The following is a 19,889-nucleotide window of genomic DNA, read 5'->3' on the forward strand; positions in this document are numbered from 1 at the left end:
TGTGACACTCATACAGCATATTCATTGGTTAACCAGCAGAATTTATTCCATAAAGCAAATCTCCCTGTTTTTGAGCACTCTCAAAGCATTTCCAATCCAGTAATGATCTTTAGCACCCTCCAGACAATCTGTTTCAAGGAACATTTTTCTCTGTGGATCTACAGTCAGTCGCAGGGCCCTTTCAAGCACTCAGTACCTAGGAAATTAAAAGTTTGAGAAGGCAGCTAAAAGGGTATTGTGTGCTGAGCTGAATGACATAGCAACACAGGAAGCTGCCTTGGACCAACTCAGACCATTGGTCCCTCTAGTTCAATTGGTCTACACTGACTGACAGCAGCACTCCAGGGTTTTAGGCTGGGGATGCTCTGCCAATGAGGTTGTTTTCCTCTCTCCCAGCAGCAGCTGAATGCCACGGTTGCAGACAACACAAAGGCAGATTTAACTGTAATTCCTGCATTGCAGGGGGTTGGATTAGACGACCTTTGGGGCCCCTTCCAACTCTGCTGTGATTCTATTCCTTCCCCCCCCGCCCACCATCGGTTTTCTCACTGGTTCATTAAGTCAAGAGGTTTGACTTTTTTGCGGTTCAGATGAAAAGGAGGTCATGTGCATGAATCAAGGTGAAATGATCCTTCCTTGGAATCTGCGCACAGGATATTTTGGTGCCCACATGAGGTGGAAAATTAAAACGGCCCATCCTGCCTCTGGGTAATTAACATGGGCCAAATTGCATGGGAAGTTTGCTGCATTGAAGTAAATGGCTACTGCACCCTTCTGCTTTCATTCAAGTCCCATTCAATTCAATGAGGTTTGTGGTGGAGATTTTACCCTGTGTTAATTAGCCAGGTAGGGAAGGTACTATCTGAATATGAACCATATTGAAGCTGAGAAATTTCCAGCCCCTAGAACTGCCCCTGCCACAATCTTGCACTACACAGGAATATTGGAAGCTGCCTCACAACACAGCATGTCATTGCTCCATGTAGCTGAGTATTGGCCACACTGAATGGCAGCAGCTTTCCAGGATTTCAGACAGGGGTCTCTCCCAGCCCTACCTGGAGATGCCAGGCATACAAAGCAGATGCTCTACAGCCCCTCTTTGCATTGCCCTCTATGTGAGTGATGTAATGCTGTCCTGAGCTGCTGTACCAATGATGCCTTGTCCTGTTTTGCCGCACTAGCATCAGGATGCCATGACTTGCAACCCACCTTAGCGGCATCACGGGTAGGTCTTGCCTCTGACTTTGTATGACGTTACTTAATGAAATGTTTGTTCCACCTTGGGAAGCAAGCAGCGAATAAGCGTATTATGTAAGATATTAAGTGTCTTGACAATTCTGTCCAGCCAGATGGCAAATAATCCATACTCCCTCTGGAGAGGCGGTTCTTGCAGAGAGCAGTTTAGCAGTGTTAGTTTCTTTTCCTCCTTGGGCTTGTTCCTTGGTCTTGTTCAATCCAGCCAGCCAGCCAGCTCTTTTGCATTCCAAAAGTATAATGTCCTTCTCCTGTTATGTGCTGATCTGAAATTAAACATGGTCTTCAGGAGGAGAGAAGCTGAGTACATAAAAAGTAAATGAGCCAACATGGGAAGTTTAACTCCCATTTATGACCTGTTTTGGACCAGGTTACAGCAGGCCCATTAAAATCCCTCCCACTGAAGTCATTGCAGGAGACATTCCTTGTGCCCGAGCTGGACCTGGGCCTTGTGCTGTCAAAGAGACTGTGATCATAACCTGGAGTATAATAGAACACAGCAGCTGTCCCCAAACTGATGGTTGTGCTCTGCCTCCATGGTCAGAGGCAAAAACACTTCTGAATATCAGTTGCTGGAGATCACAGGAAGCGAGGGTTGCTGTTGTGCTCAGATCCTGTTTGTAGTCTTCCTAGAAGAGGCATCTGGTTGCCCATTGTGATAGCTCAGTTAGTAGAGCATGAGACTCTTAATCTCAGAATTGTGGGTCCGAGCCCCATGTTGAACAAAAGATTCCTGCATTGCAGGGGGTTGGACTAGATGGTCCCTATGGTTAGACCCTTGTGGTCCCTTCCAGCTCTATGGTTCTATGATTCTATGGACTTAATGAACCTTTGGCCTGATCCAGCAGGGCTCTTCTTACATTCTAAAGGCAGAGCATGTGCTTTGTATGCCATTTGCCCAGCCAACATGACCAATAGTCAGGGTCACAGGAGGAGTTCAGCAACATGTGCAGGGTAGCAGGTGTCCCAGCCCTGTGATAAAGTATCAGTGGGTTGGTTAATCTACCAAGGCCTCCTTGATGTAGCCTTCCTCCTGGGAAGGAGTGTTGCCCATCTGCTGCCAGTGGAACTTTTTGCTGTATTGATCCCCGGAGCGCTTTCCAAAGCCAATGTCTCGTTCCTATTTCTGCCTCAGTGATTTCCTCTCTATTAATAAGGCAACTGCTTTCAACCCTGATGAGGTTTCCAGCTGGAAAGTAAAGCTTCTTTGAAGCAATTACTGCTTGGAATCTGAAACATTGCTAGATCTAGCTTGGCACTGACTGCATCAGCCTTCCCCAACTTGGTGTCCTCCACATACCTTGGATGACAACTCCCATCAGTCCTAGCCTGCATGGATCTATGATGCTGGGGCTGATGGGAATTGTGGTTTAAAACCTATGGAGGACCCCAGGTTAGGGGAGGCCAGACTATGTTGTATCTCTGGGCCTCACCTACCGTGTAAGATGTGGGAATAGCCCCCAGCTTTGATGATAACTTCAACAGCAAAATGGAACCTCTCTCTTCAGAGGCAGTCTGTGTTTCTGAAGTCCGGGCATCAGAAGCAAAAGCCTGGAAAGGAGGTCATTTTCATATCATGTTGGAGGGCTTCCTGGTGGTGTGGAGTATGGTCCAAAGGATCTACACTCAATTTTAGTCTCAAATAGTTCCTCTGACATAAAAATAGCTGGCAGGGAAGCTAACTCCACCAGGGAGAGATTATCTGCCTGGATGTTTGTCAATAAGGTACATGAGAATGACAAGGGTGGAAAAGGGTGTGACCTTTGGCTGCTGATATTGGGTATCTATCTGGACAGTTTCCTCATTTACTTTTGCACAAGAGAATCCAATTACATGTCAATACCCTTTCCCCAACCCCCTGAGGGATAGTTAACCCAAGATTGATTACACTACAGAACTTGAGAACTTGATGAGATGTTCCCAGTCAGGCATCTTGGGCTTCACAATGGATCTGAGCCAGACCACCTGACCTAATGAATTTACAAGTAGAGACTGTTGCAGAATAGCTGCAGGAAGGGTGGGGAACATCCAGCCTATGGGCCAAATATGACCCTCCAGTCTCCTCTAGCTGGCTCTCAGGATTCCCTCCAAATTACATCCCCCCCCCCCCGGGTTACACTCTGTCCCTGTTCTGCACCCTCCTAGAATGCCTTTCCTTGATGGGAATGTGGCCTCCATGAAGTGCAATAATGCCTTCTGCTTGCGTGATTGTTGTTAATTATTTTTACTATTAATTTCATTTTCCACCCACCCTTCATTCTAAGATCCCAGGGCAGTTTACAATAATTTAAAGAATTTAGATCAGGTAAAAGAAGTTACAGGCACAGAAGCAGAGGCTGTCCTGAAAACACACCTGTCAGGTGTCAAAGGCTAGAGTAAATAGGTGCCTCTTCAGCATCCCCAAAAAGCCGTAAAGTGAAGGTGCCAGATGCACCTCTGTGGGGAGAAGGGAGTTTTACAACTTAGGGGCTGCCACAGAGAATGTCCTCTCCCGGGCCAACACCCTCTTAACTTCTGAGGATGGTTGAACTACCAAGAAGGCTTTCTCTGTTGATCTTAACTTCTAAGAGAATTTCTCCGGAAGGAGGCAGTCTCTCAGATATTTTTTGCCAAAGTTATTTAGAGCATAAAGCACTAATGTGAACACTTTGAATAGGGCCCAGAACTCAGGGGGTTGCATAACCAGTTGGAGGATGGAGAGATGTGTGTGAAGGGGAGGGGATGGATGTTAAGAACTTTTGACTTTTGCTTGACTGCAATGTGGCCAAGTGTGCAAAGATAACAGCCGTTTCTGTTGCTCTGCCTGATTTTGTTGCTAGCTCAGATCACCACTGGTTGTCTAGGCTGTCCTTATCAATCACCAGGAGGTTCTCAGCTATTTCCAGGCTAGGACTGGACTTGAAACCCTATACTTGCCAACCTGGTCCCCTCTAAATGGTTTGGACTACAACTCCCATGGGGGGGGCAGGTTGGCAAAACCTCCTGTGCCTCACCTTGAGCTCCATGATGACTGTCATAAATGAATGTCAGTGCAGGCCCCCTTCGGACTGAATGTGGGGGGGTGCTCACAGAACAGGGTGGCAGTCACACCGGTGGGACTTGTGCCTGAGTATGTCCCACTCAGTTTTGACCCAGGGCTCTGGGGCCTCCCACCCTGATGCCCTCTGTGACATCCACATTCTGTTTCCTGAGCTGACCATAGGGAAGCAGGACAGGCAGGCATCAGGATTACACCTCACCCCTGTGGATGCCAAGAGTACTTCATTATCTCTCCGAAGGCAATAGAGTGGTCTTGTGACAAGGGTGCCATTCTTGGGACCCTTTAAATCTGGCTGTGCCAAGCGACAGCCCCCCCTCCATCAGGGCGCTGTTTCTGCTGCCATTCTCCTCCTCCTTCTCCTCCTCCTCTGCTGGAGCTCTCCAAAGTGCCTCTCTGTCTTCATTCCTCATCTACGAGTTCATGCTCTGGTCCAGGGTGAGCCTGGCGTTGAAAGTTGGCTGACTCCACAGGTGAGGGAGCGAGGAGGGGGGGGAGGGAGGGGATCCGGTGTCTGCTAAGGCGGGGAGTGGGAGGGGGGGAAGCTTTGGTGCATCTTTTGGCGAAGGTTCTCCCCACCCTCCGCACTACTCCTGTTTGGGAAGTGAGGGTCGCCTTCCTCCCTCCCTCCCTCCTCGCCTCCTTCCTTCCCAAGGCCAGCGCTGCGCCTTCATCCCACCGCCGGCGCGGCGCTTCCCACCCACTGCCGGGGCTCCCGCGGGGTTCGGGGAGCCGATGCGGCGGTCGGAGGGAGGGAGGCTGCGGCTACTGCGGCGGCGGCTCTGCGGGGCGAGGAGCTTCACCTGCGGCTCTGCCTGGCGTAGCCTCTTCTCTCCATTCACGGCTGCTGTTGCTGCTGCTGGCGCTGTCCGCGGGCGGTGGTGCTGAAGTGCGGCGGCGGCAGCTTTGCAGGCGCTTCACCTGCGGCGGCGGTTGTGCCTGGCGGCGCCTCTGCTACTATTACTGCTGCTGCTCCGGGCGCTGTCCGAGGGCTGTGGTGCTGAAGTGCGGCGGCGGCAGTCGCCTCCAGCTCAGGAGCTTCCCCAGGCGTGGGGCGGTGGGGGGGGGGGGAGAAGATATAAAGACGCGTCCCCCCCACCTCCTCCTCCTCCTCCTCCTCCTCCTCTCTACCCCCTCCTTCCCGGCTTCCTCCTCCTCCTGGCGGCTTAAGAGATGCTGGTCCGCTGAGCGGCGGCGGCGCCGACCATGAGTTCCTCCTCGGTGCGCAAGAGCGAGTCCAAGACGTCCTTACTGCGAACGGGCGGCGGCGGGAGCGGCAGGCGGCCGCCCAGCGAACCGCAGCCGCGCAGCTCCGGGGGCCGCACAGAAGGCAGCCCTGAGCCCAGCGCCAGGAGGCCCCTGTGCCACCCAGGAGCCGGCGCCACAGTCTCCTCCAACGGCAGCTTGAGGAGGCACCAGCAGCAGCAGAATCGCCTGGGGGAGCCCGACGAGGCGGAGGCGGCTCCGCGGAGACGCGGGAGCGGCCGGGCGCGCGGCTCCTCTCGGAGTGCCAGCCAGGAGGCGGAGAGCGACGGGGTAGCGACGGCGGGTCGGGGGCAGGACTTGGGCGGCAAACGAGCCAGCCGAGAGTCCCTCCAGCTGCCCGACGGAGCGTCCCCCAAAGGCACCTCCGGCGGCAGCGGAGGCGGCGGCAGCAGCAAGAGCTCCGCCGCCTCCAAACCCGGCGCGGAAGTCGACCCACTCTTCCACCAGCTCCACCCCATCCTCAGCTCCGTCTTTGGCCAGGTAAGGGGCCCTTCGTCCCTCCTCTAACTCCGCTGCCCCCTCCTTGCCACTCCTCTCTTTCCTGCGCTTCCTTCTGGGACGGGATGCGGGGTTGGGGAGGAGAGAGCTCGGAAACTTCTGGCTGGAAATGCGCTGCTTCGGGGCTGCCTGGCAGGAAACTCAAGCGGAGCTATGCTGGGAGGGAAGGAGGGGGCGAGAGGGGGCGAAAACAGACGTTGGAGCTGCTTCTCTTCCTCCTCCCTGCAAAGCCCCTACTCCAAATTCTCCTAGAGTCCTCCCTGTGCACCTTACCCCAGGTTCTCAGGAGGAATCAACCGCCGGGTCAAAAGTGTGCGTGCGCGAGAGCACCGGTAAAGTGATGCAAGGCAACCGCCGGGTCAGAGGTTTGCGCGCGAGAGAGCATCGGTAAAGTGAGGCAGGGCTAAGCAGCTAGTCCTCAGGAGTCGCCAGGGAAAGGAAGTGGGTCGGGCAGACATTGGCAGGGACCAACAAGCCACCTAAAGCAATCCCCGTGGAAAAGAAGCTGGTGAAGAGCAAAAGAACGCAGCAAGCGGGAAGGGGTCCTGCTCAGCGGTTTGGTTTGGTGTGTGTATGTGTGCCAATTGTGCCTGAGCGCACCCCTGTGTGTTGGGTATCGGCCGAAGCTTTGGGGTCAAGTGAACTGTCTTTCTGAGTGAGAGGAGAGACACCGCTTCTGCTTCAGTCCTGTGTGTTGCTGGGGCTGGCTGAAGGTTGGAGAGACTGTAAGTGCAAAGACGGTGAATTAGTGAAACAGTTAAAAATAATACATTTAATAATAATAATAATAATAATAATAATAATAATAATAATGCAATAGACACTTTAAGCAAACCTAAGGATGGGTTGCCTATCCCTTTACTTGTCTTTTGAGCTCCTGTAGCTGACCTTCGAATATTGGGTTTGATTTTAACACTGCTTTGTTCACGTCCAATGGTGACCATTTTCACATAGATGCACCTTGAAGGTGAGAAAACTTCCCTTGCTTCTTTTTTCTGGGTGTTCCACTTGTGAAAACTGTTTCAGGACCAAGTCTGGGTTGGGTGCCAGTAGCATAGGATGACACCTATGCATGACCACAAGCTATGTAAGGCTTCGCCAACCTGGTGCTCTTCAGATGTTTTGGATGACAACTCCCATGAGCTCCAGCCAGTATGGACATACTGATGGGAGTTGAGGTCCTAAACATCTGGAGGATGCCCCATTGGCAAAGTAAGAGGAGGCCCAGTTCAGCAGGAAGGTCTCCTGCACAAGTCCCATTGAAATGAACAGTGGATGCTTGTGCAAGAGAACCTCAGCAACTTCCATCTCTATCTCATTCTCTGCCATCTTTTAATAGTGCTGATAATCTTCTCCCTGCAGGTGGCCCCTGTATCTTTCCACCCAGAAAGGTTTGACATTTAAGTTTATGGGAGTGACAAATGCCAATTCCAGCCATTTAACTGACCCTTTTTAAAAATGCATTTTTATTTTGATGCGTCAGCCAAATAAAAGAGCACTAGAATTAGACATAGTGGAGAGAGCGGGACAAGGAGTGGGAGAGACCTTGAAGTGTTTGCTTCAGGTGCCAAGTTGTGCTCTGGGTCCAATCCTGCACTGCCACTCGCAAAACATTTGGTTGATAACAGCTCTCTCTGCATGAGCATTTTTTAAAAAGTCCTTTTTATCCAGGTCTGAAATCTTCAGACAGTCAGGATTTTAAATTGGGCAGGATGCGTAGAATGGTTTGTTTGTTTGTTTGTTTATTGTTAGATTTCTTTCAAGGAGGTCAAGGTGACATACACTGTTCTCCTCCTCTCCATTTTATCCTCCTAACAACCCTGTGAGATAGGTTAGGCTGGCTCTTGATGCTGTTGTGTCAAGTTGATGGCGTCCAAGTTTTTTTGGTTTTTTTTAGAAATAATTTTTATTAACAGGCCAATCACATCACATTATCCAAATCACATGAATTCCAAATTATACAGCCGAATTTTAAATTTTGTTGGGGGTACCCATACATCAAGCTCCGAATGAGTCCAAACATCACTTATATTGCTGCTTAATTAAACAGTTCTATCCAGTTCAGTCCAGATAGTCCTTTATTACTTTCTTCATCTTCTTGTTGTTATCGTATATCCCTTTCTTTGCGATCTCTGATAATTTTCACAAGCAGATTGGCGTCCAAGTGTTCTTGCTGAGAATGAATCCTCCCTATGTGATGGAGAGGCTAAAGAGAGAGGGATTGTCTCTAACCTGTCCCTTTCTGCAGCCTATCTGTAGGGATAGAGCAAGAAGGGGCAGAAAAACCACCCCATAAGATGCTCCCTCCCAGAAGTATTCTAGCAAGCTCTTCACCAACTGGCTGCTCTTCAGATGTTTTGGACAACAACCTCCTTCAGCCCCAGCCAGCACAGCTGGGAGTTGTATTCTGAAACATCTGGAGGTCCTTAGGATGGCAAAGGCAGGTACAAATTAAATTCCTGAAAACTCTGAAAAAGAGGGAGGTGGAAGGAGGAGTTAATTTCTTTCCTTCACAATAAGGAAGAAAATTTATTTTACTGTTTGTTTATTTATCTATCACATTTATATCCCACGTTTTCTCCAAGGAGCTCAAGGGTTCTCTTCCTCCCCAACATATCCTCACAACAACTCCATGAGTTAGATTAGGCTGAGAGATGGTGAATGGCCCAGGGTCACCCTGGGAGTTTGCTGGCTGCGTGGGGATCTGAACCCTGGTCTTCCAGGTCCTAGTTTAACAATGTAACCAGTATGCCACCACTGGCTCCCCTCTGGGGAGAGAGAGAAGCATTAACACCCCCAACTGTTCTGCTCAGGCTTCATACAACCTCTGCCGCCAACCTATCTCAATCGTGATGGGGCTACAGTGTGTAACTTTTAACCAACCAGTCCTGACTCGGTGCTCTTCAGACATTTTGGACTACAGCTCCCATCAGCCCCAGACAACACACTGTCCTAGCACAAGCAGTCCATGAAATCAAAATAAGGATCTTGCAAATGCAAGGAGAGAGGGATTTGGCTCTCCAATGATGCATTGCATCACAAGCCCAACCTGTATTTCTCATGCAGCTGGGGACTAGGGAGAGGAGATGACAGACTAGGAGCTGGGGGTGTCTCCAGGGAGATGCAGAGTAAGTACATCTAAAGCTCTGTATGACACTGTTTGTCTTCTTTGGGGAAGTGCTTCATACATTAGATTGGCATGTGTGTACGGTAATGTCTGCAGGAGCAGTTTTCCCAATCTATGTGCTCTCCTTGAAGTGTGCTCTTGGGAGTACCATTTGGTGGAAAGGCAGGACACCATTGTTTCAGACAAACTAGGGGGAACTGTAGCTTGACGGTAGAGCATCTGCTGTGCATGCAGAACGCCCCAGGTTTAATCCCTGGCATATCTAGGTAGGGTTTTAGTGACGAGATGCTGGAGGCAAGCAACCAGCGAGGCTATTCAGACCTTACTTGTGGACTTCCCAAGAGCATAAGACCACCAGAAGGGTATGCTGGATCAGGCCAGTGGCCCATCTACCCAGTGCCGGATTTAGGGTTGTGTAAGCTGTTCCCCCGCACAGAGCACTGAGCCAAAGAGATACAAAATCGAGAAGATCCATTTGGGGGCACCAAATGTTGGCCTCGCACAGGGCACCGTATTACGAAATATTACCAAAGTCTGCCCCTAATCTAGTCCAGCATCCTGTTCTACCAGTGGCCAACCAGATGCCCCCAAAGGAAAGCCTAGGAGGGAAACCTGAGCGCAACAGCCCTCTCCCCTCTGTGGTTTTCAGCAACTAGTATTCAGCTTCTGCATTACTGCCTCTGACAGTGAAGGCAAAACATAGCCATCAAGGTTTATAGCCATTTGGATCCTTTTCCTCCTTGTGTTTATCACTAAGCAAAGTTTTTAAAAAAACAGACTTAATTTTTTTAAAACAGAGGGGAAGGAGATCAGGGGCCCAGGAGAAAACACCCAGGGCTCAAGCCTTCTGGGCAACCCCCTAGCAACCCTAACACAGGAGGGACCCGCAGGTCATGACAACAGAACTGGAGCGAGTAGGGTGGTTAACTGTCCATCCACATGCACTTCCCCCATACACAGAGTTATGGAAATGTGAAATGGTTGCCTGGAGGAGTCTGTGGAGAGGAGTACTGAGCACCTCAGGGGGCGCCTTAATGATCAGGATTGCAGAGTGCCAGTCTCCTCTTATTACATGTGTTATGTCAAGGAGAGAAACCATACCAGCTGGCAAACTGGTCCCCCTCCCTGCGTCAGTCTTGTAGGAAGATAGAAAACTGTCTTATATCAAGAACTGAATACTGGTTCACTCAGCTCAGTAATGCCTTGTCTACATAAGAGGTGGGGAACCTGTGACCCTCCAGGTATTGCTAGACTCCCATCCGCTCCAGTCCGCATAGCTTTTTTGTTTTGTTTCACTAGGTTGAAATACTGCTTGGTTGTAAAAAGTCCTCAAAGCACTTTACAAAGAGAACAAAACAATGAAATTGTTAGTAAAAAAAAATAATTCAAAACATTCAAAAATGATTAAAATCAGTGATAAGCTAAAAACCAGGTTAAAGCACATGTCAACATTCTACATCTTTTGGATAGGCTTTGACTAAACAAAAAATTGTCTAAACAAAAATGCTTTTAGCAGGCACAGAAAGAGTACAGTGAAGGCACCTGCCTGGTGTCAATAGGCAGGGAGTTCCAAAGGGTAAGCGCTGCCATATGAAATGATGGAGTTCTTACAAATGCAAAATGCGTATCATATGGCACCCATAGTAATGCTCATTCTGCTGATTAAAGTGGATGAGAGGGCACATGTGGGGCAAGGTTATCTCATAGGTAAACTAGTCCCAAGTTGTTAAGTGTCTTGAACTTGGCCTGGTAACAAATCAGCAACCAGTGTGGATCTCTGAGCACAGATGTTATATGTTGACAGGGTCTCCTGACAGCAGTCGTGCTGCAGCATTCTGCACTAACTGCAGCTTCCAGATCAAATGCAAAGGAAGCCCCACTTAGAGCACATTGCAGTACAGTAGAACCTCGGGTTACATACTGTCCTCCTTACGAACGCTTCAGGTAATGAGCGCCGCTAACCCGAAAGTAGATGCTCCTGGTTGCGAACTTTGCCCCAGGATGCAAGCAGAAGTCTTGCGGCGATGGCGTGGTGGCAGCAGGAGGCCCCATTAGCGAAAGCGTGCCTCATGTTAAAAATGGTTTCGGATTAAGAATGGCCCTCTGGAAAGAATTAAGTTCGTAAGTGGAGGTACCACTGTAATCTAATCTTGAAGTAACCAGTACATTAACTACTATGGCCAAGCCTTCCCAGTCCAGGAACAGCTGTAGCTCCCATACCAGTTGCAGCTGGTAAAAGGCACTTCTAGCCACTGAGGCTACCTGGGCCTTCAATAACAAAGATAGGTCCAGAATCACCCCCAGACTCTGAACCTTCTCCTTCAGAGATAGGCAATTGACCAATTTCTCAGACACAGGAACCACACATCCACAGTGTCCCCATCTCGCCAAGATTCAAGCTCATCTTGTTTTTCCTCATCCATCTAACCACTGCATCCAGGCACTGGTCTAGAGGGCTGCACAGCCTCTCCCAGTTCAGATGTTATGGAGAAATAGAGCCGAGTGTCATCAGCATACTGATGGCACCTTGCCCCAAGATGCCTAATGACCACTCCCAGTGGCTTCACATAGATATTAAATAGCATTGGAGATAAGATAGTGCTATGTGGCACCCCATTAACGTAACTACCCAGGGGCTGAGAAGCACTCACCTAATGCTACTCTCTTGATTTGGTCCTGGTGTTAGGATTGGAGCCACTGTAACTCTGATTTCCTCCACATGGATATTGAGGTCACTCGGGACAATCATCCTGAAATCCAACAATACCCCAGAGCCTACCTTGGACAGCCCAATCAGGGATGCTGCTGTGCGACAGGGCAATCAATAGACCAGGAGCATACCCAAGCAGTCTCTCGAAGACCCTCTAAGTCAGCCTTTCTCAACCTGTGGATCCCCAGATGTTGTTGAATTACAACTCCCATCACCCCTAGCAAGCAAGGCCAAAGCTCAGGGATGATGGGAGTTGTAGTCCAACAACATCTGGGGACCCACAGGTTGAGAACCGCTGCTCTAAGTCCAAGATCAAGAAGTTTTCTGGCAAAGGAGTTGGTGGTTATATGGACAATAGCAAGCCACACCCTCACCTTTGAACCCCTAGTCTAGACTGGTGGATGAACATGGTGTTAATTATGGACCCATCCATCAGAGATGGTCAGGGATGAGGGGATCTGTAGTCTAGCAACATCTGGATGGCTACAGTTTCCTAACATTTGGCCTATAGTGACCAGCAGCCCTTCAGATAGGGCGTCTCTCCTAGCCCTACATGAGGATTGAACCTGGGGGGGGGGGTCTTCTGTATGCAGAGCAGATGCTGTGCCCCTGATCATGCAGATGACTCTTAGTGAGCAAAATGGGCAGTTTCTTCCTTTCTATAAAAGCTCTGCAGAAAAGAACTCCTTGAAGCACACATAAGTCCTGCTACTCTTAGCATCAAAATACATCACAGCCCGATAGTGTACCTCTCTCCATCTGAGGAGAGGAGGGAGCCCAGCTCGTCCTGTTAGTTCTGCAACAGTATGTACAGACATCAAGCAGAACACCCCAAGCTGGAGGGGTGACTTCACACAGTGTGCTATTGGAGCAGGAGGACGTGTCCCTGAGCTGGAGAAGAGGGCGTCCCGAGGAGAAAAGAAGAGGCTCACAGTGCAGGCAACAGGAGACAGAGCGAGGCATCTCATCAGTGCTGCAGTGGTTGTCTCAATAATGGGCTTTCTGAGACGCTTGGCCAAGCTGACAGTCCTGGCACAGCTCTCTCTCTCTCTCTTTGCAGCGGAGCAATACCAGGGGGGAGGTGTGGGGGGGAAACAGATGCTCTGTCATTGTGCCTGAGCACCAGCCGCAGTGTCGCATTAGGCTAATGACAGGTTAGGGTGTGGGTGTGGCGGAGCATAATTGCTTAATATTAGCAAAGGGCCTTGGTGGAGGTGGACCCAGATGCTGGCATTATGATATGTGAGACGTGCACAGCAATCTGAAGTGGCCCTCACAGGAGCTAAAGTGAAGCTGCTGGTTCCCAGGTTTGGGGTGTATCAGGAGATGGGCCAATCTGACTGATGGGGTGAGTGCAATCCGCTGGGAAATGTCTGTCACAGGCTCCGCTTTGGAGGCCTAGGCAGCAATGTTCTGAATACCAGTTTGCTGGAATCTGCAGAAGGGGAGAATGCTCTTGTCCATGAGTCCTGCTAGGGGGCTTTTGAATAGGGGCATATGGTTGGCCACCATAAGAACAAGATTCTGGACTAGATGAGCCATTTGCTTGATCCTAATTTGTACTTTCTGAAATACCATAATACACAAATCGAAACATAGCCACCCTTTAAAACCTTCACTTTTCCACATTTCACAGTGCAGTTCTCCAGCCAAGTGATGTGCACAAAAATGCATATACTGGCATAAAGTATGCATATAATTGCATATATTAGGGTAAATTATGTTAAAAAATGCATTATATCCCGGGAAGCTACTTTGAAAATGTGTATATTAGGAGAAATTGAAACTAAAATGCTGGTGAATTTTCATGAGCAACTTAAAAAATAAATAAATCTCAAGCTGATGTGGATATGTGGAGAACTGAATCTAAGATTTAAAAATAAGCACGTTGGAGACACCAAAATTGACAAATTTGTTGATTCCCAGCACCAAGGTCCAAAGGGGGCACTTCCTGTGGACAGCTGAATTGCCAGCTATTGTGGTGATTTTGTTTTATAGAAATTTGTTTGTTTGTTTATAAAATATATGATATGATAAAATATATGATAAAATATATGATAAGATAGTATATGAAATCTGTTTACAGCACTAAAAACATAAAACCATAGAGTTAAAAACATACATCAATTAATTATTATGGAAGGCTATATTCTTAATTTTAATTTAAAAAGGGCCAAGGAGGTGGGGGCCTGACTACTTTTTATCACTTGATTTAGGAGGGGAAGTTTTGATAGCAGATTTTGGAATTCAAAATAACTATCTTTTGTCAGTAGAAATCAAAATTGAATTAGGAGTATTTCTTTTCTGTATAAATAAATATCTACCTCCCTCCTACTAATAGTATGTCACTGACCACCAATGTTTAGTCAGGTTGAATATCCCTACTAGAGCAGATCAACCATAAATTCCTCACAGCATTTGTACTTTTTTGTGGAGATTTTAATGCCTCAGTTGGAGCAACTGCAGAGAGTCTCTTGGTACTTTTCCGCTTAGAAGATATTTTCCCAACCTCACATTGTTCTTTGGACAAGATGATGCACGCACAGAGCCTGAAACTGTTGCAATTTGTATTCCAACATAATTTATATGTTCTTCACGGGAGTCCTCTAGACATATCTAAGGGTCAATATACTTATTTGAACAAGCATGCTGGAAGTGCTTTCAGTCACATTATAGTCTCTCCATCATTATTCACTTTTGTAGGGGATGGGGGTGGCGCTGTGGTCTAAACCACTGAGCCTCTTGGGCTTGCCAATTGGAAGGTTGATGGTTCGAATCCCCGTGATGGAGTGAGCTCCCATTGCTCTGTCCCAGCTCCTGTCATCTTAGCAGTTCAAAAGCATGCCAATGCAAGTAGATAAATAGGTACCACTGCAGGGGGAAGGTAAATGGCGTTTCCGTGCACTTTGGCACTTGTCACGGTCCTCCGTGCACCAGAAGCAGTGTAGTCCTGCTGGCCACATGACCCGGAAATCTGTCTGTGGACAAACGCCGGCTCCCTCGGCCTGAAAGCGAGATGAGCACCGCAACCCCATAGTTGCCTTTGACTGGACTTAACCCTCCAGGGGTCCTTTACCTTTACCTTTACATTCACTTTTGTGAATACTTTTGAAGTGCTAGAACAAACAGAAAGCAACTACTTTCCAATATCAGTGATCCTATGTCCTTTAACAGAAAACATACTAACTACCAAATCCTCAAGAGGGTGTTGAGAAATACAGGACATGACAAACTTGAGCCAACTTTTTGTGAGCAAATCTCCAAATCTTGTTGATGTCTTCCAGCAAATTGTCACAGAACCCAGGCCCTATTTCATAGCTTATACAATTAATAACAACACAGAGACAACACTCCTTGACTGGTTTGATGGTCAATGCAAAACGGCTAAGAAAGTTCTGGCTAAAGCAATTAGGGATTTGCATAAGAATTCATCAGAGGCTTCCACAGAAAATGTGATCAAACGTAGATCAAAAGAAAGGAAGCTGAATATACGAAAACCCAGTGGCAGGAACTGGGACTAGCAGTAATGGAAAATAAGGAAGACAAATTCTGGGAACTGGTGGCCCAGAGTTTAAATGAATTGAGATCATCACAAGAAGCATCAATTCCTGCCTTTGATTGTGTTAAATGTTTCTCCAACATATTTGGTGGCCAATATTTGACCACCTCATAAGAAGAGAAGACTCCCTGGAAAAGACCCTGATGTTGGGAAAGATTGAGGGCATAAGGAGAAGGAGACGACAGAGAACGAGATGGTTGGACAGTATTCTGGAAGCTACAAACATGAGTTTGACCAAGCTGGAAGACAGGAGTACCTGGTGTGCTCTGGTCCATGGAGTCACGAAGAGTTGGACTCAACTAAGCAACAACAACAAAATCTAGGCAAACATATGTACCAGCAGTGTTTAAGGATTTCTCAGAGCTACCTGATTGGCAACCAGTCTCCTGTAATTAGATAAAGGCCATTTTCAAATAATGCTCCTGGAGAAGATATTCTTCCACCTGAGCTCTATAAAGAATACATGGAATCATGAAAGTCTATCCTGGCTTGTTTCTTTACCACCATAAACAACACAGGCCAAATGCCCTCTGGGAGGAAATTGAGTATCATTTTTCTGATTTATAAGAAAGGAGATAGGAAGAATCCAGAAAACTATCAGCCAACTAGCTGGTTAGACACCTCCTCAAAGCTATAGGCATGGTATCTCCTTCAAAATTATCAGACTAGTTGCAAAATAACAACATTGTTCATGAAGAACAAGTGGGATTCAGAGGAGGGCACAGCATCAATGATCGATGTTTTACTCTTAACCATAAGTAAATATACTAAGAACATTAAGAATTATCCTTATGTAGCCTTTATTGAGTTTTCTGCAGCATTCAACTACTAATTGAAACAGGGAGAAATTTCGAATTGCTAACATTGACTGCAGAACTCTGCTATTCATTTTGTATACAGCAATACAAAAAAGAGGTTTAAATGATAGTATGACTGATGCTTTTAAAATGTCATAAGGAGTGAAGCAAGGTTGCATTCTGGCTCCCACTCTTTTTAACTTTTATAGCAACGATTTGGTGTAATATTTAGCCAATGCAAGCTCCACCTCTCCAGTAATTAGGAACAGAAAGGTCTCCTTATTGATGTTTGCAGATGAATTAGTGCTCCTCTCTCTTTCTTGATTGGACCTCAAAAATCTCTTGAGGGGTGTTTAGCACATTCTGTAAACAGGAAAGCCTATCTATAAATTACTCTTAAGACCAAGATTATGATTTTTGGCAAAGACAGTCCTAGGTATAAATGATGTTTTAGATCAGCGAGCTATTGAACAAACTTACTCATTTAGATACCTGGGTGTACACTTTAGTGAAAGCCTTTCTTGGAAGTGTCATATGGAAACAGTGAAAGTTAAAGCACAGAAAACCATGGGGCATTGATGAAATTCTTTTACAATAAAGGAGGGCAGCTGATTGAACCTCCCCTAAAGATATTTGATAGGAAAGAGCTTGTTCAAATGCTCTAAGGTTTTGCAGTCTGGGGCTCTGATTTGAACTCCAGTAAAGTTTCGGAAACTGTACACACCGCCAGAGCCCGATTTCTGTTCTTATCCTGAAGCAAAGTTCTTAAGCTGAAGCACTATTTCTGGGTTAGCGGAGTGTGTAACCTGAAGCGTATGTAACCCGAGGTACCACTGTATATTATATCTAACTAACTAACTATACTCTACCATCAGGAATATCAGAAGCTTTATTCATACATAATCCAATAATCCAACAATTAATGCAAGAGCAGACAGTGCTCCTTTAAAGTATATTTTAAAAAATGCTACTATGCCTATTGAGAGTTTTCCTGTGCTGTATGGACTTGGGTGATAACCAGCTCTGGAAAGCAGCTTGTCAAGGTGTTTTAGAAATGAGCTCTGCTTTGACACTGAATAAGTGTCAATTAAGGAATTGGCTTTTCTGGACAGAATCCTGGAGAGACCTACAACTAAACTGGAAACACCAGATTTCCCCCTTGGTACCCACTTTTGAGAAGAGAGCATTTTAGAGCTTGTTATATGACCAAACTCTGACCAGTTTCCTTAAGAACTGCATTTATTGCGCAGCGTTTCCAAGTGATGACCCCTGCATTCTTGGAAGGCTGCTACAGCAAGGTCCCATAAAGAGGCAGCCTTTGTATTTGTGGTCAACCGCAGGTGGAAGACTTCACTCATTATCTGTTAGCCTTAAATAGAGACCCCAGAGATTGCTTTCTGAAACCTTTGCGCACACAAGCAAGCAGGCACAGCCCGGAAGAAATGGTTCAATTTCTTTTGAGTGGCAACAATAGCTTTGTAACACACAAGAGTGGCCCTCTATGCATTGGCTGCAAAAAAACAAAACAAAAATGCAGGCAAAACAAAACTACCATGGCAAAAGGAGTTAGATTAAAAAAAAATACGTTGATGTGGTGATTCAGAGATTTAATTTGACATCAAGCTGGATTTGAGTTTGTTCGTGTCTCTGGTAACTTCTCTCTCTTACACCATGGATGTTGGCAAATTGCATTTTAAAAAGGCAACATAGTACGGTGGTACCTCGGGTTACATACGCTTCAGGTTACATACGCCGCTATCCCAGAAATAGTGCTTCAGGTTAAGAACTTTGCTTCAGGATGAGAACAGAAATCGTGCTCCAGTGGTGCGGCAGCAGCAGGAGGCCCCATTAGCTAAAGTGGTGCTTCAGGTTAAGTACAGTTTCAGGTTAAGAATGGACCTCCGGAACGAATTAAGTACTTAACCAGAGGTACCACTGTATTAGAATTGGAGCTGTCAGAGATGCACAAGGGAAACTGTGTTTTAATGCTCAGAATCTTAGCAAAGTATTTTTTTATATTTTGCCTGTATGTTCTGAATTATTTGTTATTTATTATTTTATTATTATTTATAAATATTATTTATTTATTATTTTATTAATTATTGCTTAATACGAGTTTGTCATGGCCTTTGTCTCTAGAACATTAAACTTATGAACTGAACTTAGTATTCATAATTGCCTGCCCAGGCCTGGCAGAATAGAAAAGTTTTAATTGCTATCTAAACAAGGATGTGGCTTCAATAATTGGCAAAGATGGTTAAATGGTAAAAGCCATGCCTATGAAGATGACTTTGCTCACTACATTTCTGACATCCCTCATCAGGATCACAGAACTTCATAAAAATGCCAGATGCAGAGAGCGCTTGACGTCTCTGGGAAAAGGGGATGTGTGTGTGTAAATAATTAATTCCTTTGCAAATGAGGAATTCCAGTGTGGTTTGAGCAGACTGCTTTATGTCTCCCCAAAATCTCTTTGAAGCCAGGGACCTTTTAAAAAACACACCCACACAATGCACAGTGTGATGTGAAGCCAGCCTGTTGGTCATAACATCAACAGCTGCTCCAGATGGACTGGAAGTGCTATTGGCTGCTGACGCCAGACCCTTGCAGAAAGTGCTCCAGTGTTCTGCAAAGAATCAAATGTGCTTCAATCTGCCTTTGGGGTCAGATTGCACTTCCCAGCAGCAGCAGTGTGGGGGATCTTTGCTATGCCATTGCCGTAACATTGAGAAGAAGAAAAACTCTGTCATGACTCTCAGATTTGGCCCCTTTGCGGAAGATTCAGGCGGCAATGAAACAAGGCTGCTGTACTCAGAGGATGATCCTCAGTGCTTCTCCCTTGGTTCCCCTAACCTGAGGAGGGAGCTATTCTGCCTTTCTCAGACTTGGAGATATTTCCACACCCGCTATGGTGCAGAGGTCAGCCCACAGTTGAACTATGGAACTCGCTCACACAGGAGGTAATGATGGCCACCAACTTAGGTAGCCTTAAAAGAGGATTAGACAAATTCATGGTGGACAAGGCTATCAGTGGCTACTAGCCACAATGGCTATGCTCTGCCTCCACAGTTGGAGGCAGTAATGTTTCTGAATATCAGTCGCTGGAAACCCCAGGAGAGGAGGGGACTCTTGTGTCCAGGTCCTGCTTGCAGAGTTCCCTTTAGCTTATCTGCTTGGCCAGTGAGAGAACAGGATACCTGAACTAGATGGATCATCGGCTGGATCTAGAAGGCTCTTCTTATGTCTGCAGAAACAGATAAGGTCTCCTACACATGGCACAAACAGCTCCCCAAGGAAGTGGGTCATAGGAAGGTAAACCTAACACAATGTCAAAGGCTTACTCCATCCAGTTCAAATTGCCTACAACGATTAGCAGCAGCGATCAAGGATTTCAGGCTGGGTGTCTCCTAGCCCGACCTAGAGCCGATGGGCACCGAACCTGAGGCCTTCATGTAAAACAGGTGCTGTGCTATAGGAATCTGCCTTAAACTGAGTCAGACCTTTAGTCCATCTAGCTCAGGATTGCCTACAGTAATTGGTAGGGGGCATTCCCAGCCCTACCTGGGGATTGAACCTGGGACCTTCTGCATCCAAAGCAGACGACATACCACTGATCAATGAGCCTTCTTCTTGAGGTCAGA

The 19,889-nt window shown here is 47.0% G+C and overlaps 1 protein-coding gene across 9 annotated transcripts in view; it reads left to right on the top strand.

The window, feature by feature from the left end:
• The window catches only part of CABP1 (calcium binding protein 1), a 73,080-nt gene that overhangs the window by 29,187 nt on the left and 24,004 nt on the right, over positions 1 to 19,889 (top strand). For 2 of the 9 annotated variants that reach the window (XM_083717503.1, XM_083717500.1), the window contains exon 1: positions 4,673 to 4,764. The exons of 2 other annotated variants lie outside the window; for them this stretch is intronic. Coding sequence is in view for 3 of the 7 variants with exons in the window: in XM_083717502.1 (XP_083573628.1) it covers positions 5,498 to 6,037 (540 nt within the window). In the remaining 4 variants the exon portion in view is untranslated. Of the gene's footprint in view, positions 1 to 4,661; positions 4,765 to 4,785; positions 6,038 to 19,889 lie in introns of those variants that run through there. 5 more of the 9 variants (XM_083717508.1, XM_083717502.1, XM_083717499.1 and 2 more) reach the window with 5 other exon arrangements.

The sequence above is a fragment of the Podarcis gaigeae genome (genome assembly GCF_964106915.1).
Source record: "Podarcis gaigeae genome assembly, chromosome: 16".
NCBI lineage: Eukaryota > Metazoa > Chordata > Lepidosauria > Squamata > Lacertidae > Podarcis > Podarcis gaigeae.